The sequence below is a fragment of the Serinus canaria genome, chromosome 12 (assembly GCF_022539315.1).
Source record: "Serinus canaria isolate serCan28SL12 chromosome 12, serCan2020, whole genome shotgun sequence".
In the NCBI taxonomy this organism is placed as follows: Eukaryota; Metazoa; Chordata; class Aves; order Passeriformes; family Fringillidae; genus Serinus; species Serinus canaria.
This window is the reverse complement of record NC_066326.1, coordinates 9068962-9095149: the sequence shown is the minus strand read 5'-3', so window position 1 is coordinate 9095149 and position 26188 is coordinate 9068962. Positions and strand designations below refer to the sequence as shown.

The 26188-nt window shown below is 42.9% G+C and overlaps 1 protein-coding gene across 1 annotated transcript in view; it reads left to right on the top strand.

Moving 5' to 3' along the window:
* Positions 1-26188, top strand: part of SETD5 (SET domain containing 5) — a 64038-nt gene that overhangs the window by 36726 nt on the left and 1124 nt on the right. Inside the window, exons 9-23 of the mRNA XM_030228040.2 lie at positions 3169-3317; positions 3635-3752; positions 4163-4272; positions 4558-4804; positions 4991-5071; positions 7410-7703; positions 8535-8852; positions 9330-9572; positions 12921-13050; positions 14252-14508; positions 15854-15910; positions 17337-17804; positions 19483-19766; positions 22446-22579; positions 26010-26083. Coding sequence (XP_030083900.1) covers positions 3169-3317; positions 3635-3752; positions 4163-4272; positions 4558-4804; positions 4991-5071; positions 7410-7703; positions 8535-8852; positions 9330-9572; positions 12921-13050; positions 14252-14508; positions 15854-15910; positions 17337-17804; positions 19483-19766; positions 22446-22579; positions 26010-26083 — 2964 coding nt within the window. The remainder of the gene's footprint in view (positions 1-3168; positions 3318-3634; positions 3753-4162; positions 4273-4557; positions 4805-4990; positions 5072-7409; positions 7704-8534; positions 8853-9329; positions 9573-12920; positions 13051-14251; positions 14509-15853; positions 15911-17336; positions 17805-19482; positions 19767-22445; positions 22580-26009; positions 26084-26188) is intronic.

The following is a 26188-nucleotide window of genomic DNA, read 5'->3' as shown; positions in this document are numbered from 1 at the left end:
AACGGAATTAAAATAATGTTTTATTATGCCCTGTATGCTCTTAATAGTTCAGAGAGTCATTTGACTTCGGTCAACAGTGATGCAGGTATATACTTAAAAGAGATTGACATGTGACCTGAAAGCTTCCTCAAATCAGGAAGAGTAGGGAAAGATAAGTTAAGAGTTGTACATGGAGGATTTTGTTCATTGGAATATTTTGTGTAAGACAAGAAGAAATGGTCTCAAGTTGCACCAGCAGAGGTTTACATTAGATATTAGGATTTATTTTTTTACCAGGAGGTTTACCAAACTGGAATAGGCTGCCTGGGGGAGTGGTGGAGTCAGTATTCCTGGAGGTATTTAAAAGACTTGTGGATGTGGCACTGTGGGATATGGGTTAGTAATGGACTGGACAGTGGTGGGTTAGCAGTTGAACTTGGTCTTCGAGGGCTTTTCTAACCTAAATGATTCTGTGATTTTATGATAAATCAGTTCTCAGCTGTCTTAATGATGCATAGGGAAAGTTGTGAAAATACAAAGCTGTTTAGTGTTATGAATAAAATCATCTTAGTCCTGGCTACTGTCAGTTGCTCGACAAACTGAAAGCTGTGAATCGCTTTCCTGACTGCTGCCAAACCAAACCCAGGGTTAGTATTTGCCCTTTGCTGCCTCTGATAATTGCTGACTTGAGCTCAAACCCCTGACTGATTTCACATTCTGAAGTGAAGAGCAAAAGGGCCTTTATAAAATAAAGCCACTGAGTATTATGCAGATGTTGCTCTGCAAACATATCAGAACAGTTTTGGCTGATTAGCAGTCAGCAGTCCCTAGCCTGTGACATGAATAAAATCATTTGTTCTTTTCACACATGAAAGCATGGCAGCTAATCCACTTCATATTTCTAAATTCAGAGAATGAAAACAAGCTGAGCTGTGTCTTACCAGAAGATCTGTGAGATCATTCCTGTTTCACCAAACTCGGATAAATAAGTTACACAGATGCAGAGTTTCCCTTTCCTGCATGGACTTTCTCCTCCTCTGACCACCCCACCTTATCCCACCTATATTCCCCAAGCTGTTTTCTGGCAAGAGGTGAAGAGTGATAAAAGTCAGTCATGGGGCAAAGGTTAGAGTGAAGGCTACCAGACATTAACTTCTGAAAGATACTATCTTGTTATACTCTTAGAGTAGTAGAACAGTTTAGGTTGGGAGGAACCACTGAAGGTCATCTGGTCCAACTCTCCTGTGTAGGGCCAGCTTAGGTGAGAAGGTATAAAAACAAGTCACTGATAATACAGAAACAGAATTATTCATCTGGAAACACACTGGGTCCTAATTCATCTAATAGCTTCAGATACTTTCTTCTTATCTCCTGTCATGCACTAGGAAATCTGGTCCTATTTATTTATTCTTATCCACAATTGGAAAGTACAACATGCTAAAAGTAATTTAGGCACTACTCCGTGTAGTGTAAACAGTCTCATCCTACAGCTCACTCATATAATGGGTTTGTGGATCAGAAATCAGGATCAACAGTGCAGCTTCTTAGTCTGGAAATAACATGTTTCTGTGGACTTAGGGAATCCTCTGCGAGCTTCTGTCTGGACCCAAGACCTGAAGAGATAAGCACCCTGCAAGGCTGTTCAGAGTCTCCAGTACATATATACAGGTTTTCCCAATTGCTTGCAGACAGAGTGGTATAAGACAGATAGATAAACCCCATAGGCATGACAGATGTGGCACTGGATTGTATCTCAAGAGGAGCTCTGGACCATTACTCCCATCTGAATAGGTTTCAAATGAATATTTTTATAAAGCTATCTTTATCCTGGATCTGAGTGAGAGAAGTCAACAAATAGATCTTAATTTATTAGCTCATCCAAGATCTGAAATATAATGTCTTATAGAAACAACAAAAGTCATTTTCTTGAGGGGGCTTTAAACAGAGGAGATAGAAGATCCCAGTCAGATAGAAGGATTTAAAAGACCTGTGGTTCAGTATTTTCATGTGCTCAGTATGAGGGTTTTGCTGGGTTCCCAGTGATGAGTACTGCCTTAAGACATTAGCTTTTATTTCCACAAGGTTAGAACATCATGTGTTCTGTCATTATTCAGGCTGAGCCCCTTAAACTAATTTTTATCCATTTCAGCAGAGTGCTCAGTAGCTGTTTCTAATGAGAGTTCTCTCAGGAAAATTGAGAACTTGCTTTCAGTAAAATTTTGTGGTTTACTCCTAATTTAGATACATGATTGTCATTATTACCGAAGTCAGAACACTTATACTTCAATTCACCCTGGAAAAGTATCAAAACTGGGCCCTTATCAGCAGTGAATAGAATGCTCAGGAAGTAACAGGCACAGCATTGGTGGTGAGGCAGCCAGTCATCTTCACATAATCTTTACTTACAGAGAGGTTTCATCTGTTAAGTAAGAAAAGTACTTTGTTTTTATGGAATAAGTCTTTTCTATACCCTAGTGCCTATAATACCCCTTCCATTATTCTGTAAAATATGTCACATCTGGATGTCTGTACTTAAAGAATGTTGTGGTTTCATGCTGTCAAGACACAGTGTTGTGAAAATCAATTTTAATAGAGCTGTAGACTTTAACATATGTTTTAATGAAGGGTCACTCCTTCATTAAAAATTTAGTTTTTCATGTTAAAAAAAAAAATTAAATCAACAGCACTAGCTGAGCAGAGATATGTAGAGAAGTTTCTAGATGGAGATGGAAATTGCCAGCTTAAGTCTTTGCCCTGTTTGCTGGAATTTACCATCCTGCAGAAGGAAAAGCTTGCATTTTTTTCCTCTGAATGTGTGACAACCCACAATTTAGGGAAGATCTCAATTATTCTGGGTGTAAAAGTGGCCATAATTGCAAAGCAATTCCCAGTTAGTAGCAAGTGACAGGTCTGGTTATGCCTCCTAGCTGCAAGATTGAAATACTCGGTCAAATAGATTTGTCAGACTATTGTTGAAGAAAAGGAATAAATACTGTTTGCTTTTGATAAATATTATCAAGGTTATTGGTCATTACTAAATTATTATAAAATAAACAACATATATTCACCTGGCAGAGTTTCTGTGTGTTGCTATTAGAATATTTTTTCTTTTTATATAGGTAAAATATTCCTGATGAGTTAAAGGCTTTTGGTTCAAATTTTCCTCTTTTGCTCTGGTTTTTGTTACAGCTGCAGCTGGGAAGGGTGACTCGGGTTCAGAAGCACCGGAAGATCCTGAGGGCAGCAAGAGACTTGGCACTAGATACCCTTATAATTGAGTATCGAGGGAAAGTTATGTTACGACAGCAATTCGAGGTCAATGGGCATTTCTTCAAAAAGTAAGAGTACTATGAAATGATGGGTATGAGAGCATCGTGGCACAGAGAGACTGGTGTCTATGGGATAGTGCTCACTTACAGGGTCCTGTCAGCTGTGCCTTCCATAGAAGTGGGAAATCAGATATATTATCTCAGCTTGATGCTCTGCTTATGGACCAAACCCTCTGAAACAGATCTTTTAAATAGTTGGAAGTACCTAACCCCAGAGCAATAGTGCTGATGGAAATTCTGCTTCCAATTAAGTGAGGGATACCTGTTAACAACAGTGCTGTGGGAACTGGATATTTTGGGACTGAGATGTTCTGTTGCTTCTCCAGGCCATATCCCTTTGTGCTGTTCTACTCCAAGTTCAATGGCGTTGAGATGTGTGTTGATGCCCGCACCTTTGGTAATGATGCCAGGTTCATCAGGCGGTCCTGCACTCCAAATGCAGAGGTAAATTCTCTCTTCATCATCACCGCTAATGCAAATACACGTTTTACATAAGCTTAGTGCTTTCCCTAACTTAAAATGCACTAAATACAGTAAATTCTCTGCGTCTCTTGCTTGTTTGATGGTTTATACTTGGAATATAAGACAGTTTGGGAACATGAGGGAGTTTTTTTTGGAAGGCAAAGATTTCTTTTATGCTGCACAATAATACTGAGGGTAAGCAGGTGGTAGTAGTTGTAAGTGGAAAAGCACAGTATGAGACGAGAGCAGTGAAGTAGGATTTTCCCTATGGAGAATTTGGGGTAATTATTATAGAGTAGAATAAGAGCTACTTTGCAAAAGGAGACTTCCGTCTTGGAAGTAGGAAAAGGAACCTGTGGAGATGTCAGCTTTTTTCTACTTCGTTTAACAAGGTTCGTCATGTGATTGCTGATGGGATGATCCACCTGTGCATCTATGCTGTTGCCACCATTGCCAAGGACACAGAGGTTACCATCGCCTTTGACTATGAGTACAACATCTGGTGAGTCCTTCACCTCGCCCAGGAGCTCTCCACTGCCCTCCTGGACTGGACATCTTCCTCCAGCCCTTTCCTCGCATTCTACATATTGCTCCGTTTTCTACTGAATTGCATTTCCCGGCTATTCTGTCCAGTTCTGCTGGCATATTCTACAATAGAGGCCATAAGGTAGCCTGCTGTCCTTGCTTTGGCACGTGGTGAGATGTTTAGTAGGAGATGTATTGAATGTCTCTCTGCAGGGGTTGAGAAATGAAGAGTGACACGAATTATGTTTGTGTTTTGGAGCAGCAATTATAAAGTGGACTGTGCGTGTCACAAGGGGAACCGGAATTGCCCTGTGCAGAAACGTAGCCCAAATGCTGCAGAACACCTACCTCCACCTGTTTTAGGCACACTGATTGGGGCAGAAACACGCCGGCGAAAGGCCCGTCGAAAGGAGCTAGAAATGGAACAGCAGAGCATTGCGTTGGATGAGAACGGCAGTCAGCAAACTGAGGAAGTTCCTGAGGGACCTGCAGCAGTCAGTGACAATGAGGTAAAATCTTTGCCTCCTTGTTATATATGTTATTCAGTGCTGCAGGAGTCTGATCCAATAGCATTGGAATCTTCAAAAGAGAAACTGCAGGAAGCCTTTTTTTAAACCTTTAGTGCCTTAAATTACTACAGAAATCTTGGTAACTTTGAACAGTACTGCGTTACTTAATCTGGATCTCTCTCTCAGGTGCCAGAGAAGGAGGAGAAACAAGAAGGGGAGAAAGAGGAGCCTGTAGATGAACAGGGACCCTTGGTTCACAGCAGACGGGCAAGTAGCTCTCTCTGTCTGGGTATCACCCTCTTTTTAGGACTTACTTCATGCAGTGACCAACAGGTCCAGTTGGATATTTCACTTGTTTGAGCACAAATCCCATTTGTTAGTGATCTCCAGTAAATTGATTAGCAACAGCAAAAGAAAAAAAGGGGGGAGTGAAAAACCACTCAGGTTTGGTTGAGTTCAAGTCACAGGATTTATGTTCGGGTGCTGCAGATTAGGAGATACACTATAGATTTTTTTTCCTCATTGAAAGGTTTAACTCTTACTTTCAGGGCTGTTCTATAGTCTAAAACACACCTTTAGCAAAACCATCAGCACCAGATTCCAAAAAGGTAATTGGGCCTTTTTTATGTTCCTGCTGCCCTTCCTTATTGCCAGTACAAGAATTTATGACTATATAGAACCATAGCATAGTTTGAGTTGGAAGGGACTATCAAAGTTCACCTAGTCCTACCCCCTTCAGTGAGCAGGGATATCTTCAATTCGATCATACCATGAACCAGAACCTGATTTTTCTTAAAACTTGATCATTTTTGCTGGATTAGATTTGTAAACAGGTGTCTGTTCAGTATATGGTTTCATAAACATGTTGCCATGTGGGAAAAAGAGTGGGGTCAAGTTGCAAAAGTCAGTAAGAGGGGTAGACCACCAACAGTAAGTAGTATTGGCACTTGCTTATATCTTATATATTACTTACTTATATCTTAGTGCTCTGGGATCTTTGATAATACAGTCCTATTTTAGCCTTCATCTTTACTGAGTAGAACTGGTAGGGGTTTTTTTGTGTTGCTTATGGCTCCTGGGATTGCTGCCTGGATTAGAATGTTTTATGCATGTGAATGGAGCCGTTCTGGCTTTTAATTCATTAATTTAAATAAACAAGAGAAAAATCCAAACAAAAATGCAAATACAAAAATAAAACAACAACCGACCAGAAACACAAGGAAGAAAAATAGAAAAATTGCTCCCATCCTTTTACCAGCCAACAAATGTATTGAAGCTAGGAATTCCCTGTTTTTCTTTGCTCACCAATATTATAATCACCTGTCTTCTTCTAATCAGGAATATGAATCTGCCAAGTGTAAATTCCTGAGAATGCGCTAAATGTTGAGGTAGTGCAGCAACTTGGAGAGCCAAGGGCCATCCGCTGAAGAGATGCTTGGATTAACTGATGGATTTTTTTTAGAACTGATGAGATAAAGCAGTCAGTTTCCACTGAAATTTGAATGAGAGCAGTCATCCATCAGATTGGCCTTAAAGCTTTGGAGGGAAGATTTCATTTTAATGCAGGGAGGCTGATCTCTTTTTGGGACAGAATAGTTCAGTAAGCCTAAGTGAAGTGTTAGTTTCCTGTCAGCCTGTAAGCCCTGTTCCTGTAGGTTGCACCAGTTAATCTGCTTTAATGCGATTCAGTTTTCTATACTTGGCATCAGGTAAATACCCATCTCCATAGTTTTCCCAGTCTCTCTTTGTGTTTGTGTATGTGTGTGTGTAGTATTTTTTAATAGAAAACTGTAAAGGCCAGGCCATGGGCTCCAAGATACTTTCTTCATGATAAATCTCAGAAGACACTTGACCCCACTTCTTAAAACCCACTTGATTCTTGCCAGTCACTGCAACGTTATTGTACTGGGCTTTTTATATGCATAGGTACCAATTATTCCTGACACAGTCTGGTGATAAGATTTCCTGTCCTTTGTGTTTATCCAATAAATTGACTTGTTTTGCCTCTCTATTCTCTCATGTTCTGTTTTTCTTATCTGCTATGTAAGCTGCTTAGACCAGAGCTTTTATTTTTGAGATGGGTCATCTTCTGACATTCTTGCTGGAAAAATAATGAATCTGGAACATTTTAATCAGTTTGTGTGGTGTATTACACTTGCTGCAAATTAATTAATCATGTACATCTATTGCCCCTGGCTTCTGTTTGGTTGGTCATTAGCAAATAGCTGTATTTGTTTCCAAGTCATCTCTCCACTGTACTTATGCTTTCTTATGGTTTTTAATTCTTCAGAATTATGCATTTCCTTGTGGCTGTTTTATTAATATAACTCAGATAGTTACTTAGTAGTATCTAAGTGGTCCTATTTAAGAACAAAGTCAAGTTCTTCTACTGGCACTACAAACACATGATTATGTTGTTATTCTGGGAAATTTGCCATATTGAAAAATGCAAATAACTGATAAGAACTGCTTCTCTCTGTCCTCTGTCTGGCTTTTGTCATTGCTATTTGGCAGTTGTTCTCTTTGTGCTGCTTCCCATATCTGTTCTTGCCTTGTTTATGTGCATAATTCACCATGCTTACTTCAATTCACCTTTGTGTTGTAGTCCCGGGAAGACAGGAAGGTGGAAGCCATCATGCACATGTTTGAGAACTTAGAAAAGAGAAAGAGGAGACGAGAGCAGCCATCAGACCGTAACAGCACCGATGCTGAAATCAGCGTCAATTCTGAAGCTCCTGAGCTGGAAGAAGTGAAAACAGAGACTCCTGAAACAGAAGATGGAAGTTCAGCACTGAGTGCTCCTCCGCCTCCTCCTCCTCCTCCTCCTCTTCCTCCCCCTCCTGTTTCTAACAGTACCAGCAGTACTGGGGTGAACACACGACGGTCCTCACAAGTAGCGGTAAGATGAAGATAGAACTGTTAGCTATCTTGTATGAAGCTCAGGTGCAGCATTTCTGATCATAAGATCATTCAGGTGGGGAGGAGCTTTGTGGGCTTTCTAGCCCATTCTGAGTTAGGTAGGGACAGCTCTGAAGCTAGACCAGGCTGGCCAGTGTTTTACCCAGTCTTCTCTTGAAAGCCTTCAGGGATGGAAATTGCACCTCTTCCAGTTCATGACTGTTAGGTTGAAAAAAATTTGCCATGTATCCAGTCTGAACCTCTCATTTCAGTGTATGTCCATTGATGCACCACTGCATCTTCTTAGTGGCTTCAGGCTGTTTGTAGGAAGACTGCTGTTACATCCCCCTCAGTCCTCTCTGGGCTGAACAAGCCCAGCTCCTTCTCCAGGGAAGAGAACTGGTCTGAGCTTAAGTTGGATGCGTAAGTGCAGTGATGGAAAGTTCTTTTCTTTTTGTTTGGAATTTTTTTTTGACCCAGTCTACTTTGGATGCATGTGTTCCCATTTTATGGCAGGGCTCAGACACTTGCCTGGAGTGCTCCATGTCAGCTCAGGTCAGGAATAAGAGCAGTTATCTCGAGACAAGCAGCAAGTTTCCTATTGCTGCTTTCTTCCTAAAGACCCATGTTCTGTCCTTTAAGAATGCAGAAGACAAAACGATAATGTGCCAGTGTTGAAGGGTCCCCAAGGCCATCTTATGAACCAACACAGAGTCCAACAAGATTTTGAGAGTCAGGTAGTGTCAATAAATAAATCTCAATTCTTGATCCTGTATGCAGAGAAAAGGAATACTCTTAGAGGTGCTCAGACTAATGACAGTTTATTTTGTAGGATGCTGTCCCCGAAAAGACAGCGACTAAGCCAGCTCCAGCAAAACCTTCCAGGCCCCGACCAAAAAGTCGCTTTTCTCGATACCGGACCAGTTCAGCACAAAGACTGAGAAGGCAGAAACAAGCCAGTTCCCAGCAAGCTGAACTCACACAGGCTGTCCCAGAGGAAGGAAGCACTGCCAGCTTGGTAACCACAACAGATGTCAGCAATGTGGAAGGGCCAGGAGAAGGCAGACAGTTGACAGGATCTGACCCAGCTGCTATCCTGGCTACAGGATCCCAGTCTAAAGCTGCAGTAAAGTACCCCAAAACAAAAAAGGTAAATATGATCAAATGCTCAAGGTTGGGATGGCGGGTATTTGTTTAGGGTACAGCAAAGAGGTTAACTTTCAGCTTAGAATTGAAGACCAAGAAGGAATACAACTGCAGCTGTCATGTACAAGCTAGGATAAAGTTGGAAAAGAGGAAAAATTGCAGAAGCTAACAGGCAGCTGCCACAAACTGGGCATAAATTAGCTGTTTGTGTCTAGAAACTAGTTTTGAACAGGGTGATCAAGTTTTTGGAGAATCTTCTAATAAGATGAATGGGGCATAAAATCGAGCTACTTCTGTGACATTGGGTTGTGTCTCCAACAGGTGAGAATTGGGTTTGACACAGGAAGTCCTTCCTGCTGAGAAGGAGGGAGCTTTTAGGATGTGGGCTGAGCTGAGCATTGCTTCCCATACACCATTGTGCCATGTTGCCTTTCTTCTTCACCTGTGCTGGTTGCACTGACACGTGTGTTTCCTCCTTCAGTACCTGGTTACCGAATGGCTGAACGACAAGGCAGAAAAGCAGGAGTGTCCAATTGAGTGTCCTCTGCGCATTACTACAGACCCAACAGTTTTGGCAACTACCCTAAATATGTTGCCAGGTCTTGTGCACTCCCCACTGATTTGTACCACACCTAAACACTACATTCGCTTTGGTTCACCTTTCAACCCTGAGAGACGTCGAAGGCCCTTTCTGTTGGATGGCATTTACAGCTCCTGTAAGAAGGTATGTTTGCTCGTGTCTTGCCTTTACATGATGTGTGCTCATCTTACTGGCCCTCTTGTAATGTTATTGTGTTCTTTTGGAGTTCATTTCCGTGTATTCCCACTGAGCTAATGTGTTGATGCAGTGTCCAGGCTATGACTGCTGACCTCCTTGCCAGAGTTCAGTTTTCATTCTTGCCTTTTGCCGTGATAGAGCAAATGTTCTGTGACTGCCCTTTTAGAAACATGTACTTTCAGATCTGCAGTGGCTGTTTATTGTCCAGCATACACAATTCAAAGAGTGTTAATTGCTTCCCTTAGAAAGTTTAATATTATTATTTTCACAGTCAGTGGATGGTTGGCGTTGTGGGGATAGGACAGTGTTGCAGAGGACCTCAAGAATCCAGTGCCTCAGTTAAGATTCATTGTCTTCAGAGAGCTTTTCTGGTTTAAAAGCTTTGAGTTTGGCTGTTCACAAGATCAAGTCCACCGCTCGTAGTTTGGCATCACAGACTACCTATCTACAGCAGAGACTTGAGGCCAAGCAGGAAGCCTGAACCAGGCCCAGTTAAGGATGTAGTTCCTGCAGAGATGACCAGTAAATGCCAGTATTTACTCATCTGCAGGGAAGGCAGGGTAGTTCACTCAGTTAGATTTGTATTGGAATCCATCTTTCCTGTTGCCTGCTGGTTTTGCTCAGAGACTTTCCAGTTCCTGTGTGATTACCTGAGGACAATTATACAGAAATCTTTTCTGCTCTCCCTGTCTTGGTGGCTTTCAGATACCATGTCCTGGTTTCTTTGCCTTCCTTTGTTTGAGGGTATTTTTCCAGAGAGAATCTTTGGACTTTACTGTTTTCCACCTTCAGCCAATTTGTTGTCATGCCCTAACAGTCTCTTCAGTATTTCCTTCATAGGTAAAGCTCTTCATGGTTCATATGTAGATGTATGCCAACACTTTGTTTCTGTGTGCCTGGGTAACCTCCTCATGCATCTTTAACCTGAGAACTGCAAGGTCTGAGCTTCTTTTGAACCTTAACAGTGTCTTTGAGCCCCAGGGAAGAAACATCCAGAGCAAAGCTGGCAGAGTTATTTGGAGATCTGTGCTCGGTGCAGTTGCTGTACAACTGGCCAGCAAGCTCAAAATTAAGGGAAAACTATTGTCATGGAACAAGTCTTCCAATCTCTTGCTGCATTTGACTCTTTTCTAGTCAAATGATAATTCTCAGTGCTGGACAGGGAGTGGACTAGTCTCACTATTGATGACTTCTGTTTAGTCCACACCTTCTTTGAAGCTGTGTCCAAAACTGGGTGTTGTGGTGCAGTTGGGACATCTTCAAAGCAGAAAAGTTGCTTTGTGTCTTCTGACCTGTACCCATTTTGTGCATCCCAGTATGACTGAGTTTTCTTTGACAGGTTGATTTAAACTCATGTTCAATTTGTGATTTTGTATGTTGTTAGAACAACCCATTAGTTTTGTAGCCTGTAATTGTAGAAGTGATTGTTCTATACTCTGCTAAGCTATGTTGTGTTTTTCCCTATCCATTTCCCAATTTAGTAGGGAAATTATTAATGGTGTCATCTAGCATTCTTGTTTCGTAATCTGAAAACTTAAATATGGTACCTGTTCCATTAAATAGTTAATAAAGTATTGAAACTTGCTGTATCCAGAACAGTTGTTGCAGAAATAATTTGTTAGATTTCTGCTTTTTGAATGTAAATAATTGTTAGCTGCTTTAGTGAGAGGTTTCATCCATTTTGTAAGAGATCCCTGGCTTTTTCTCGGAAAATTATTTTTAGCATTTGGTGGTTTTATGATTTAACAGTCTGGAGATCTAGAAATCTGCTTCCTATGTTCAGGAATGTTTAGAAAACTCGCAGGGAGCACCTTCTTTTCAGCCAGCTGAGGTCTAGAAATGGTCCAGAACTTGATGATGTGCTCTCTCAAGACCTGATCTGTGTCTTGTCTACTTTTGACTACTCAGCCAAGGAGGTTGATTTATAAAGGCTGTTGAAATAGATCACATATTTTCTTGGATTGTCAGCAGGCCTCATCCTTAAACTACTGAGAACTGTGCCAAAAAACTCAGCTGATGATGTCAGTTTGCATCCAAAGCATGGCAGTGTCTGAACCTCGCAAGGAAACTGAACTGTAACCTGCTCTCACGTTAATCACACCCTGTGCAGTGACTTGGCTGTCAGATCAGATGCCACCTTTCAGGTAGAGGTGCTCCAGACTGGCTGCCACATCTCCCTTTTGCTGGCGGCCACAGTGGAAAGCCTTGAGTTCCATTTGAACAGAGAAGAAGCGTCTGCTGTACAGTAGTGAAGGCCATCACAATAGATCCTGTCACCTGCTCTTCATCCTCGCATTGAAGTTTTCACTTTGAGGATTGTGGCCACTGAGTCTGTGATGTACTTTCACAATAGCTTTGAGGAATCATAAGACACACACGTGTATCTCTAATAGGATACACGTTGCTGGCATGCAGATGAGCTCTGGATTCCTGAAAGGTAAAAGAACAATTTTAAACCTCTCTAGGACAAGAGGAGTCTGGTACAGTGAGTCCCCTGGGTAAACTACACAAATGAAAATTGCTGTTTGGTTTTTTTCTGCAGTTTGCTGTCATTTCACTGGATCACCTGAGTGTTTTCCCTTATGTTGTGGCAGTTACCTTTACAGTAGAAAAAGCAAACATTCCTGCCTGCCATCAGGAATCAGTCTGTATCAAGATGCAGGGCTAGCACACCCACTGCAGCAGCTAATTTGCTGAGGCTTCAGTTCATGTTTGCTTGTGTGAGAAACATTCTTAATTGTCCATGTTCAGAAGACTACTGTGACTTACCATTTTTATTAGTAGCTAAAGAAAAGATTTGCTTTTATTATTCTTTCCTTGGTTTACGCTCCTTGAAAACTGCTGCTTGCATTTTAATCAGATTTTTTTTTTTTGCTCGAATTTGCTCTCCTTGGCAGGAAACAGCTTTTTTGCAAAAATCAGTGGTTGTACATAGTTCATTATATTTGTGTCCCTTTTCTTTTAAATGACTATTGGTTTTAATAGATTTAGGTGCCACCATCCAGCATTTTTATATTTATAATTTGCTCTTTAGTTATCTCTGTTACTGCTGATGATTGCTGCTCCCAGAACCCGTGTCAGGAAGGGCACAGCCACACCACAGTAGGTGGTGGCCTCAGTGCTGACAGCCGTGCTCTAACGCGCTCCCACCCGAGCGCACGCCAGCGAGGTAACGCCAGGCTTCTGAGCAGCCTGCCCTGCTCCACACAAGTGTGGGAGTTGGAGTGCATCCTGCAGGGCTGCAGAGAAAGTACCCGAGGAGTTTCACGTTTATGCAGTCTCTTTCTGTTTCAGCGCTGGATAAAACAAGCCCTGGAAGAGGGGATGACTCAGACCTCACCAGCTCCGCAAGAGAACAGAACCCAGTGTCTATACCAAAGCAATGAGAACAGCAACTCCTCCAGCATCTGCAAAGATGACACAGGTAAGTGCTCAGCACCATCAGGGCAGCATGGGCACTGGAGTCAGACTGGGAAAAGTGCTGAATACCAAAGGCACCTGTACAAGTGACATCTAACATGTCCTGCTGCTCTATGGCACAACTTATGGGTAGGTGAGAATGTTGCTTTGCCATTCATTCAAATTTCTGCAGACCCATTCTAGCTTGAGCATCTGTAAAGTTTCTCAGTATTTTCTTGTCAAAAGATAATCACTTAACATTGCATTATCCATCTCAGTGCTCTGGGATGTCTTGTACAATGGAAGGGAGGGGTTAGAGCAAAGAGAGCCCAGGATCATCTCTTTTCAACAAGGTGCTGTTGGAAGGTCAACTAAATACTTGTTGACTGTTGGAAGGTGTAGCAAAGTCTTACAGCCATGTGTGCCATAAACAAATCACTGAGTAAGTCTCAAGGATGAAGAAGCTAAAATCTCTGAGTGAAGCAACAGAATGGTTAAATATTGTGTCTGAATTTACAGAGAAAGAGAGTGCAGCTCAGCCCAGTCAGGGATCAGTTTTCCAAGGATGACAGACAGGAGGCTAGACCTCACACAGATAATACAAGTTTGATTATTGAAAGGTGAGATGAATAGGAAATAAACAAAATGCCAGAACCAATAAATGTACCTCTCAAGCAAGACCTAACCTGTAGAATTTACTTGTGATTTGATTTTGTTTTTTTTTAAAGCTAAGCATCAAAAAATAATATTATTTTGAAGAGAGGTAGGCCTGAGGGAAAGGCTTTAATCCTTAGTAGAAGTGGAAATGTGCTTGGGCTGTATTGATGTAGCGTATAGGGAACTGTTAGGTTCAGGTAATGATAACTGAGCTGTCTCTGATTTGTTTATAAGAATCACACTGACATGTCCTCTGACCTCTCTCCTCTATTCTCTCCTCTTTCTAACCTTTCCTGTCTTCCTTTCCCCTAGCTCCCTCTTGTGCTTGCTTCTAGTTGAAATATTTGCTTTCCTTGTTTGGTGCATGTTCCTGATGATGTATTGTTCTGCTGCCAGTTTCTAGACATTGATGGAGAAGTAACTCAGAGGTACTTCATTTTTAGGAGTCTTTTGTAGCTGCATTGAAGACTCCTGAGCTACATTTGGGCTGGGAGTGGGGGAAGAGGACAGCATGCGATGTGCTCATGTTCAGTGGGTCAGCCGTGTCCTCAGCTCAGTTTGTGTTTCAGACTTGCTGAGTCCCCTGAAGAAATGGAAGTCCCGCTACTTGATGGAGCAGAACGTTAAGAAGTTGCTGCGGCCGCTGTCTCCTGTCACGCCCCCTCCTCCCCCCATCCCTTCGGTCCCCGGCGCTGCGAGCCCACAGCTGGCCACGCCCTGCTCGTCGCTGCCCGGCGAGGAGGAGACTCGCAATGGTTACGGCATCATGTTCTCACCCATCCCCTCTCTGGCTGCCAGCCGCTGCAATACTCCACTACAGTTCGAGGTAAATCTGCCCGGGACTGGGTGTGCTAAAAACAAAACAGCAATATTTGCAGCAGAGCTGGCTCTAGGACCTTCCTTTTTTGAGTATGTATTCCTGAGCAGCATCACAGTCTCAGCCTCAAGAGCACTGCTGCCTTCCTCTTCTCCTTCACTTCTGGACAGATCTCCTGCTCTGTGAACTGTCAAACTTTGCTACAGCCCAGCCTCCCCTCACTTTGTAGCTATAAGTAACATTAGTCTTATCTTTCTTTTCTATTTCTGCAGAGTAGCTCCTAATTTCTCAGGTTTTTCATTGACCTTTAATCACCTCCCCCACTTCAGATCTCTGTGCCCATGGAGTTTTTGATCCCTGCCACTTCCAAAGGGTACAAGTATTCCATTTCTCAGAGGCTGTAAAGTATCCTTGGCTCTTCTTCCTCCAAACAGCCTTCAGTAGTCCAGAGTATGGTGGCGTTACTTCACGTTGTCTTCCACTGTATTCTTTTGGTTTTACAGATTGAGGTTTTTCAGATTTAGTTTCATGACCTTTTTAGAGTGGAAGCAATTTAGAGGATGCTTGCCCCCTCCATATTCATAAGAGTGGCCAAAAGCATGATACTTCTGCTTTTTTTGGTGGAGTTTGTCAGAACTTTTTGTTAAGAAATTTCTGAGATTCCTCAGTTTTCTGCTTTGCAGAAAACAGTGACTCCTGCTGTATTTCTCTGATAGCAGCCTAGCTCTGGGAATCCTGCCTCTCTGATTCTATTTTAGGCCTTCTCAATAGCGTGGAAAGAGAAGTGCTTGGGAAGAGCCCTTAACAGTGCTGTCACATGCATACACTGCCTTCACTGATATAGGTGCTCAGAGGATACAACATTTCATAAAGCTGGCTGCTCACACCTCTTCTCTTGACTCCAGCTGGAAAGGTGGCCCGCAGTGGATTGAAAGAGACATGTTTGTTTTATAATATATGTCTATGAAAGGCCATCTTAGTCTTTGAGGGATCTTAGTTTACTTTCTGGGCTAAACCAGGCTTTTCTTCCCTCCCATGTTCTCAGACTAAAAACCATAAGTGCCTTTCTCTATACTTCATGGTGCAAAGTCTGTCTGACAGTACCAGAAATATAGAGGTAGCTGCTACTTTTCTTAACATTCATGTGCTCTGTTTTGGGTACTAAGTTGCATCATGAGATGCAGTAACCCAGTCCTATCTGGAAGCTTTAGAAACTACTTAACCAACCACAATGCTGTCCAGGCTAGGGCCAGTTGTTTAGAATAGCCATTGCTAGCCTGTGTGCTTTTGTACATTGTAATTGCCTCTTGACTTTTGAAGTAGATGAATAACTAGATGCTTTTCCCTCCTCTAGAACGTGTCCTCCCCTGAGAGCTCCCCTGCGCATAGGCCCGAGTCCATGTCACCTGAGGTAGTTATGGGAACGTGCTGGGAGGGGAGGGAGGAGTGTGCAGGCACTGGGAATAAGGGTGGAGCTTTAGTCACAGGCTGAGGAGAGTTTTCAGGGTTATCACAACAAAACAAACAAATTGAAGGCTGGAATTTGATTTGTTTGTTGACCCTGCCTGGTGGGAATCAGACAGTGCAAAGACTCAGTATGTCTCAGCTACTGAGGTGCAGGCAAGAGATTTGGGGACCCTGGAATTGCCGTCACCAATTTCAGACTCAGTCCAGCCCATGAGTGGTCTGTGAAATTTACTGAGTAGTGGCCAAATGACTGCTGGGGAAGGGAAAGCATTCACCACTATTTTTGACTTAGAAGCACCCAGTGGTACACCTGACCTGCTCTCTTCAGCCTCGACTTACCATGTACTCACTTGCAGACTGAAAAAGTTGAGGAAAAATGGTAAAATGAGGAAAAATGGTAAAATGTTGTATTTTACTTAGCCTGACCTGTTGTAAAAGATGAGATGAACTACCTTGCTCAGTGACTGTTTCATAGTAGAAAATATGTGCTCATCTCCAATGTGGTGGATTACTTGGAGCCGTAGTACAGCAGGAGAAATGTTCTCAGCGACAGCAGGAGAGCAGAGCTGGTGCCTGGTGCTGCTGTGTTTTTCACTCTGCACTGTAATCCTACAAAGAGGATGAAATCTTGTCAGTTATACTCATTGTTTGAGATCCTGACATATTAATGTGGTGAAGGAGATGATTATTCTGCTGCCCTGGAGGGTTTTTGGCACTTTAAGTAGATAAATGAATATACTGTTGTATTATTGCCTAGTGCTCCACAAACTCTGACAGCACAAAGATGATGCCATTGTGGTTTTGTTGGAAACTGTGAAATGTAAAAATGCAGTAAAAATTAAATGAATGTACTATTGTTAGAGATTTCCAAAGTTCACAATAAGTGAAAACAAATAGCTTAGAGGTCCTGGGTATTTTATTGTTAGGAAGTAGTGGCTGACTTAGGACAGGCAAGAACTTGGCTAATAAAATAGCAGAAGGACAGCAGGTCTGTTCTATTCTCTACTGGCTACTGCTCTGTGTGAGCAGTGTGCCTCTGATGTATGAGGCAATTGAAAATGCTGAGTTTAATTCATTAACTGCCTGGGGATAGTGTTGAGCTTTATCCTCTTGCTGCAGAAAGACTGCTGAAGGGGAAGGGGCATCCTGTATTGGACAGCTGAACTGATCATTGTTTAGTCTCAGTCATTCCCCTGTGGAACAAGTAGAACAGTGCAGGAAAGAACCAAAGGGGTAATCAGAAAGGAACGGGGAAAAGGGAAGCTAGCATTGTACAGAAGGTTTTCTGACTTAAATTTCTCTCCCTACCCTTGCTTGACCTTTTTCCTGACTACCCACCCCCCCTCCTATATCCTTCTTGGATTTTCCAGGTCTGCCTCCGATCCGACCTGGATTCGAAGGGTGGGTACCTGGATTCCAGTGCAAACACCTGCCAGGAACGGCCGTCGCTGCTCAGCTTTGCATCCTCTGAGGTGGCTCCACAATCCTCCATAAACTCTACTTCAGAAATGAACTTCCCAGGGAAAAGTGGGGAAGCACAGATGCTGCTACGAAGCTCTGATCAGGCTTTTCGGACAGAGTTTAATTTAATGTATGCCTTCTCCCCACTGAACGCTATGCCACGTGTGGATGGGCTGCTGCAGGGCTCTCCTCCTTTGGGAGACAGGAAGCCGATGAATTCGGACGCAGGATGCTGCAGCTCTCCTGCCGAAGGGTATTTCAGCAGACACGAGTCAGGGCTGCTCAAAGAGACAGCACATGGGTCCATGTCCCCCTGCAGCGAGAGGGCTGCTGAAGGCACCAGAGCTGCTCCCCAGAATCCGCCACAAAGGAAGAAGGCAAGTACTCCTGTGAAAGAAATTCTTACATTGCCGTGAGGTTTACTGTTTCCACTCAGATTACTGCAAACACAGGCGGAACAGAGTGAGTCTGGGCAAGTTAACCAGGCATCCAGTGCCTGAGTGAAAACAGTTACAAGAGGGAGAACTACCCTTTAGGCAAGATTTTGATGTGAGAAGTGGAAAAAAAGACACCATGGTGAAAATACCTCTCTGGGATCACAGAAAAAAGAGCAGGATGCTGGCAGCTTTCATTAACAGTTGTTAAACTGAGACAAGACCCAAAGCAATAACACAGTGCAGCTGTACAGCTGGTGAAGGTGTTATTTATCAGGATGAAAAGGGTTCTTACTGGGAAAGAGAGTCTAATGTTTCAAAAGAAAATATAGGCTGTTTACTTGAACATATTAGAACATTTCCATAACATTGCAACAAAAGTAAGATGAAGGTTATTTAAATTTTAGCTCTTTGAAACTAAAAACACAGGAATATAGTTTAATAAAAGCAAATACATACTGGTTTCTTACAGCAGGCCAGTAACCCTCATGGGACTAAAACTGAGGTAAAATGTTAAGTCAAGGTAGTACTGTGATAAAATTGGGCACTCATGGGACAAATTGTCAGTGACTTTTCCTGTGCTTGGAAATTTTTTTTATGGCAAGTGTGGTAACTGAAATAACTTGTATAAGGGTCCAGCTGGATGGAATATCTTTTTTCCTTTCCATTTCTGGAGTCTCTTGATTTTTTTTCTTTGTTTTTTCTTTTAAAATTACATTTAACTTAAAACCTTCATATGTTGAGTTACTTTTGGAAATAACTTGTTCAGTATTTTAGCATCATAAAGCCTTTTGTGTGGGCATTGAGTCATAGCTGATAAATTCTTCAGCAGAGCTGCCTTCTGTGAGTCCTTTATGGCTCCTTACCTCATAATAACTCTGAGGGAAGGTATGCTGAAAGGTAAGTGCCCAGCTGAAAATATTTGTTTGGTTTTGGTTCTGCTGACCTTGTGTTCCGAGGCTGCTTATCTTTGGTTGGTGTCTTTGATAAATCTGAGACTGCTTTGCCCAAAACACATCCTACCTTGGCTACAAGCAGTTTGTTTTGGTGGTAGGGCTGAAGTTTGCAATGTGTTCATAGCAGGAACCTGCTCTAACTAAGCAAGTTAAAATTCTGTGCAAGGCTTTGCCAAGCTTTTAGTGTTAATGTGGCTGAACTAGTGCAGATGAACTGGGCACTGAAGATACCAGTTTTGTGAAGAAGACTCTTCTTACTTGTTTTGGGGATGTACAGATGTTGAAAAATATTACATAATGTCATGAACCAGAGAGACTATATGGAGGGTTTTGAGAGGAGGAAGGTTATAGAAGCTTGTTGCTTGAATGTGCATCTCTAGAAGTAGTATGAAAATCCAGGTGGTTAGAGAAGCAAATGAGCTGGATGTTTCTAGTGCTGTATTGGTCATAAAAAGTAAAAGGAGGGTGATCATGGCAGTCTGAATTTGCACCACTTAGCTCTTTTCTGGAGCACCTGCAGATCCAGCAAGAGTTGATAATCCCAATATGCCTTTTCAAGTTTTACCTGCAGACCCAGAAGATTTTTTGGACAGTGTGTGGGCCTGTTCCTCCCAGTGTCCTGGTGCTCTGTGTTCCCTGGCTCATGGCTGTGTTTCCTCCCCCAGGTATCACTGCTCGAGTACCGCAAGCGGAAGCAGGAGGCCAAGGAGGGCGGCGATTCGGGGCGCGGCGCAGGGACCCCCACGCGGCAGGGCAGCGGCTCCGGGGCCGACGCCGACGGGAACGGCCCCTCGGGCTCCGCAGCACGAACTCCGTCCTCCCCACAAAGTGGCTTCTCCCCTTCTCATCCCTCCCTGCCTCATGTAGAGGATGTCAGCCCACCAGACTCGAGGGGCTGTAGTTCCTCATCATCGCTCAGTAAATCCCAGGACAGCATCAGCAGTAGGTGGTGAGTGTTATCCTTCCGAGCAAGCCTGAGATTCCCCTCCAGGGAAGGACCAAACTCCCCAGGGGGCATTTCCATAACAATATGTGCAGTGAGATGGATTCATTTGGGTCTCTTGGTATTGTTCTCTTTCATAATTGCTAAACAACTGTGAAGGATACCAGCACTGTTCTCAGCCTGTCTTTTAGTTCTTGGTTTAGATACCAAAAATGTGAATTGAAAGGTACAAACTTAAGCAGCTGTTGCTCTTCCACAAGTTCCATTTTGAGGTCTTGGGTTGTAAGGTCTTGCCCAGGCAATGAAAGTCTAATGCAGGTCTTTTTTGGCTGAACCTTCACTCTTCTTGGACATGAGTGATACTAAGTCCACTCCTGGTCTGAAGGAAAGCTCTCAGGCCTTCTGTAGCTTTGCACTTGAGGAGCCCAGACTGCAACAACTCCAGCTTTGCTAATTTACCAGACTCTGGTCACTGGCATGCCTAAGGCATGGACAAACCACCTTTACCATGGTTACCCTGAGAAGGTTTGATAAAGGGAAAGTCTTCAAAAAGTTCAAACCTGATCCAAAATGTGAAATAGTGCACTGAATTGTCAAGTGTGGCATTATGGTGCCAGTGATGGCTGTGTGGTTCTGCTGGCTGGATCTGTGTAGGGCACTGGCTCTGCTGGCCTGGAGTAGGGTTCTGGTTGTGCACACCACCAGCAGAAAGGCACACACAGACACACAGCCCCCTTTTCTGATGCTGATCTCCACATACATGGTTGGGTCACTGCTCGGGTAATGGCAGGGGCTTGGCATGAGGAGAAATTCAAGGCAGTGCTGAGGGCAATGAGAAGTATGAAGTTTATGTTGAAAGCACTTGGGTGAATTTGGAGGAGTAATAGATCTGTTTCTTTCCTTTTTCTGTCACTTTTCAAGCAGAGTTTAATGGAAACAATTTGTCTTTTACCTCTCTGACAGTTTTTTGTCTACCAGGGGACATTTTGCCAGATATTGGGACTGGCCACAGCTGAGGCAGTCTGTTAATGATTAGTTTATCATCATTATTTTATTTTCAAATATTCTTTAAAAGTGGTAATAGCCCATGTTGTTCTCCTCCTGTGCTACTTCCTTCTGCCTGTAAAAGAGTAGGAAAAAAGCCAACCAGCTGAATGAACTAAAACTAGTTCAGGGTGAGGTGTCTGTGTGGCATCCTTGCTTTATTTTCATCTTTTGTGTTCTCTGAGCTTCATCTGCTGCTCCCTCAGTAGGTCCTGCTCTGGCTTCAGTTTCCCACATGGTTTCAGGAGTAAGTATTGTGTGGGTATAAAGATCCTATTGTTATGGGACAATAGATATAAAGTTGAAACCATGCTGATATTTTTTGAAGTGAGATTAAGCAGATTTGCTGCCTTTAAAATTCTTGAGTGTCTGTGTTTTAATGGGCACGGCTGACAAACGTACACTCACTTTCTACTTCTAAAACATATATTAGAACCTGTTACTGAGGTAAAGTGACCCAGTTTCATCTTTCACTCTGTGTGCTTATATGTCAGATACATTTCCAGACATTCACAATAATATTAGGAACAGAAGAAATTGATGGAACTAAAATTAATGCCTTAATGTGTAGAGTCTTCCAGATTTTTGCTGAATTCTGCAATAATTGAGAAGAGCTTTCATTAAAAAAAAAAAAGAAAACCACAATGGTTTGTCTATTTCAGTTGTCAGGATAAAGCCATCACAATGTAAACAGATGTGCTGCTGCCCAGTAAAGCCAGCCTTGCAGAAAACAAGTCTCCAAGCAAACAAAATAATAAAAAACCCTAATGGAAAACACAGTTTTCAATATATCTTAACAAAAATTAAATATAGAAATCAGTCAATATCCAGTTAATATCCATGCTTCCATCATATGCAGTGCATTTAATATGACCTAAATATTTAAATTCAGGCATTTTTAAGGCACAAATTCACCAGTGTCCAGAGTAAAGGCATTGTGAATCCCTGGTCATGGTGATGCTGTCTCTAGGTTAAAAGACATATTTGCAAAGAGATTTGGATGGTTCTGTGCGTGGTAGATGGAGTGTTGACTCAGGAGCCTGAGGTTTGTCTGTAGCTCTTGTTTTTCTTCAGCAGTTTGGCTTTAGGAAAGCCACTTCACCTCTTGGTCATCCTTAGAAAAGACACTTATAAAATGGAACAATATCTAGCATTAATCTTGAGTGGAGAGTTTTTACACTACAAAATCAACAGGACAAAGTGGCATTAGTGGCAAAATGGCCCAGCTAGCTCTGCTGTGGAATATTGCAGTATCCAACTATATTGTCTTGGCACTATTGGCCTCTGCTTAGTTTGAATGAACATAATTATGCAAACTAACTGCAGTTAATCTTAAGCAAATACCAGGATTTTCAAAAAAAGTTTTGAATTTTAAAACAATTTTTCTGTAACCAGGTGATTTACTGAACTGCTCATACCATGTTTTTGATTAAAGACTTGGTGTTCAGAGGGCAGTGGCATCATGATAGCAGGGACCAGTAGTCTGAAATCCCACTGGAGGTTTTTTACATGGCAGAAGCAGTTCAGAAGTTTGTTCCTCATCCATCTAAAGAGCTGGTGGTCTGTGATCCCCTGTGCACTGGGGAAGTTGCTCTCAGCTATGTGACAGCCCTCCTCAGCTGTGCCTGGGGTTTGTTGCAGGATGGTCCCGACGTCGGTGGAGCGGCTGCGGGAGGGCCGGGGGATGCTGGAGAAGGTGCTGCGGAGCGGGGCCAAGGTGGCCCAGAGACACGAATCCTCCCCTACCCAGGACTGTGCTCTTGAGAGAGATGCAGGTAGGACGGTGAAACTTGGGGATGTTTGGTGGGAGATGATGTGCTTGGATAACTTTGCCAGCTTGTCTGTGAAGTTGGTTAGTTGTACCTTCATCTTTTATCAAAGCTGCCTTCTGCAAACCAAATGTTACTGTTATTCAGATGTTGCTTGAGCCCATATCCCTCTCCTGTTGGACCTGGAAGACTTCTAGATTTTTTTCTAGGCAATGAATTCAAGACTGCCTGCATCTTGATTCTGACAGGGACAGCTTCTTTGTCCTTGGACAGATGGATTAGCACCTCCTATGGTCTGAAAGAGCTGTCATTTAAAGGACATTGGGTGAACATTCAGACAAGTGTATTACCTTGTTTCTGAGCAGTTTAGGGCGAGTATGTATTTCCTTCATTCCAAATCAGACTGCAGTAAGGTGTGTTTGAGACCAACTTTGAAAATTGGTTCTCATTTGGAGTTCTCCTGGTTTTGTACATCTAAGCACATTCTTTCAGTGCTTTTTCTTCATCCAGTCTTGAGAGGAAGTCCTCTTCCCTATCAAATATGTCACAGTTTCATGGGACCCTATTGGGAGTCTTTTCCTTGTCTTTCCCATACTAGTGGAAGTGGTTTTCCTGGTTATTTTTTGGAGGGGTAGGCAAAATCCAGGCTCTTGGAACAGGTCTTTGCCCAATATAACTTGTACTGCTCTGGCTCTTCAGTGTCACCCAAGACTTAGGATGGAGTTAAACTTTCATCTGCACTGATAAATTCTTTCTTGTTACATAAACCCCATCCTATTCTGAGTTGTGAAAACCTAATGCTGCAGCTGACAAAAGTCATCTTGTTTCCTTCATCCTAGCACAGCAAAGTACTTTTTTTCTCTTTTTGCTTGCTCTGGCAATTTCTTCAGCAGCTTGTTTAGATTCTTGTTTAGATTCTTTGAGCCACCTCCCCTCCCCCAGTTGCTGCTCTGCTTCTTAGAGAAACAAATGGGTGGCTGAGTCCCTGCTGTTGCTGGTAGCACCTGGAGGAGTTATGAAGATGCACATTTTCACTTGCTGCTGCTGTAACAGATAATATTAACAGGAACTAAAAAATCCCAAAGTTGGAGGGTTTGCTGATGAGGCATGTAGCAATGAAATGGAATTTGTGTAATTTGTGTGCATTGCATGCTTCTGAGAACTGCAGCTGCTCTCAGCAAAACCTGTCACTTCATATATGCTTTAGGTTGACACAGGCCAGTACAGCCAAGAAAAGCAGTTATTCATGTCCTTCCCTTGTGCAGGTATTGAGAATAGGGGAGGAGGATGTTGGCTCTAGCTTTAAAGTTTACATAAAGCAAATTCAGAAAGGTCATAGTTTATTTACCATTTGTAATTTAGTCTTTCAGTAGTCTTTAACTTGTCAAGGTTTCTTTCTGGGAACAGGCACTCCCAGTAAATTGCCTAGCCCTACTGGTGTGCCCAGCCTTTTAAGAAACAGTTTCTTCCAGAAATCTTTAGGTTTCTTGTGATTCTCATACTTGACTTCTGTTAATCACAAGTCTCTGAATTGAGCAGCTCTTCTGTGCATGACTTTTTAACAAAACATGCCCTAAACTTCTGAATTTTGCCATTCTGCATTACTTGTGATGCTTTGAGAAAGCTGACCTAGAACAGAGGCTAGTCAGAGTTAAAGAATAAAGTAGGTATTTATTAAAAGGCCTTAATGGTGGATACACCTTGGGCAGCACAAGAGCCTGGCAAGGCCACACCCAGGATGAACTGAAAATGGTCACAAAATGGATGACCAGTCACAGGGTCTCACACTTTTATAAATTTTGGTCCATTTCCATATTGAAGTTAATTGTGCAACTACAGCTTTAGCTTATGAAGCTCCATCCTCCTTGTTTTTCTCTTTTCAATTCACTGTTGTTTATACTTTTTGGGCCTGGAGCTTGTAACAGTTGTCCTTGGACAAGCTGGAAAAGGATTGCTTTGTCTACCTACCTTGTGAAGAGAACTTGCTAACACATAACATGAAGTTCAGAGTTACATACTAAAGCAGCACAGAATCTGAAAAATATAAAGGCTAAAACTTAAGGCATCACTTGGAATGTCACCAAGCAGCTCCTTGCTGCGTCCATGGCATTTCAGAAATGGAAGGTGGCACAGGACACATGCTTGAAGCTTCACCCCCCCGGTCTCTATGCAGGCCTGTGCCCTGAGGGAATTTCTGAGTCTCAAGAACAGACAAGAGCTACATCCAGATCCCTGTTAGCTAAGCTGCTCTGTGGTATAGCACAGAGAGGACAATGGCAGCAGAACCACGGGCCCTGCTGGCACTGATGCTTGTGTCAGTGCAGCTGGGGCAAAGCCAGACTTGTCTGGCAGAAGTACAGAGCAGACTGAGGCAGCGTGTCCTGTTTCATGACTGAGACACATCTGTCATATAAATTTGATACTAATCCCAACACTGTTTCACCAAGGCATTTCAAATGTGGCTGCTGAGAATCCCTGAGATGCTGCAGATAAACAGTTCTGTCTCATTAGTCTGCAGAAGAATTCTGATGTGAAATCATCTAGTCCCAGCAGCTTCACCCCTCCTGCAGAACGCAGGATCACCAGCCATGGTTACAGGGGTAGCAGCTGAAGCACACTGTTGGCACAGTGGCTGGGTCACTGCAGTACGTGCTTCTTGCCTACCCCAGGTCAAGTTCAGTGATATGGCAGGACAAGAAGCTCACCCACCCTTGAAGTGCAAGAAAGGGTTACTCAGGAATCATTTTATTCCTCTTGGTCTCTCACGTATCTGAGGTGGATCAGAGTGTGCTGTATGCCACCAGTGCCCTTCAAACCTCCAAGCATTTCCATCATCTTGGGCTGTTAGAAAATCGGGCATTTCTGAGTTCCAAGAGTATCTCTGTTTGTAGCAGCTCAATAGGCTTGTAAACCATTGTGCCCAAAATGGCAGCATGGAACATCTGTCTTTGGAAGCTTCTGGATCTGCCTTTGAGGAGAACCCACCACAGGATCCTGCTGACAGCCCTCTAAGCTGGGCAGTTTTGTCCACCAAGATGTAACTGTATCCAGTGTGGATTCCTGTAACCAAGACTGAGTGAGAAATTACCAAGACCTTAGAAACCATCTTCTGCCTCTCATATCACACTGAAGAGCTGGGGAAGCCCTGGCTGTGTCTGTGCATTATCCCCAGGTGTGGTCATTCAGACAGGCAGGTCCAAGGCAGCTGGGCTTTGTGATAAACCAGAGCACACTGGTGTGAGGGGAGTGGCCACTCTTACACATGCGGCTGTTCCCACACATTAAGGTTTCTTTTGTTGGGTTTCTTCAGTTTCTAAAATGGTGGTGGCTGGGGAGGCTGGAACACAAGGGCTGGACCGTGCAGTGTCATTTGAGAGGGAGCTGCTGTGGCCTCAGTCGGGGGGGTGAGGTTTAACATCATGCCTGTACATTGTAGATGCAGCAGAAGGAGACACTCCAGAAGCTCACAAAGGACCAGCAGTTTACAGTCCTTCTCGATACAGCTACCAGGTAAATGCTTTCTTATCTTATCTGCCCATTCTGAAATAAAGCTTTTGTAAGGTGGGAAACAGTGCTTAGCTGCCATTGTTCACACTGCTGCACTAAGCACCTTAG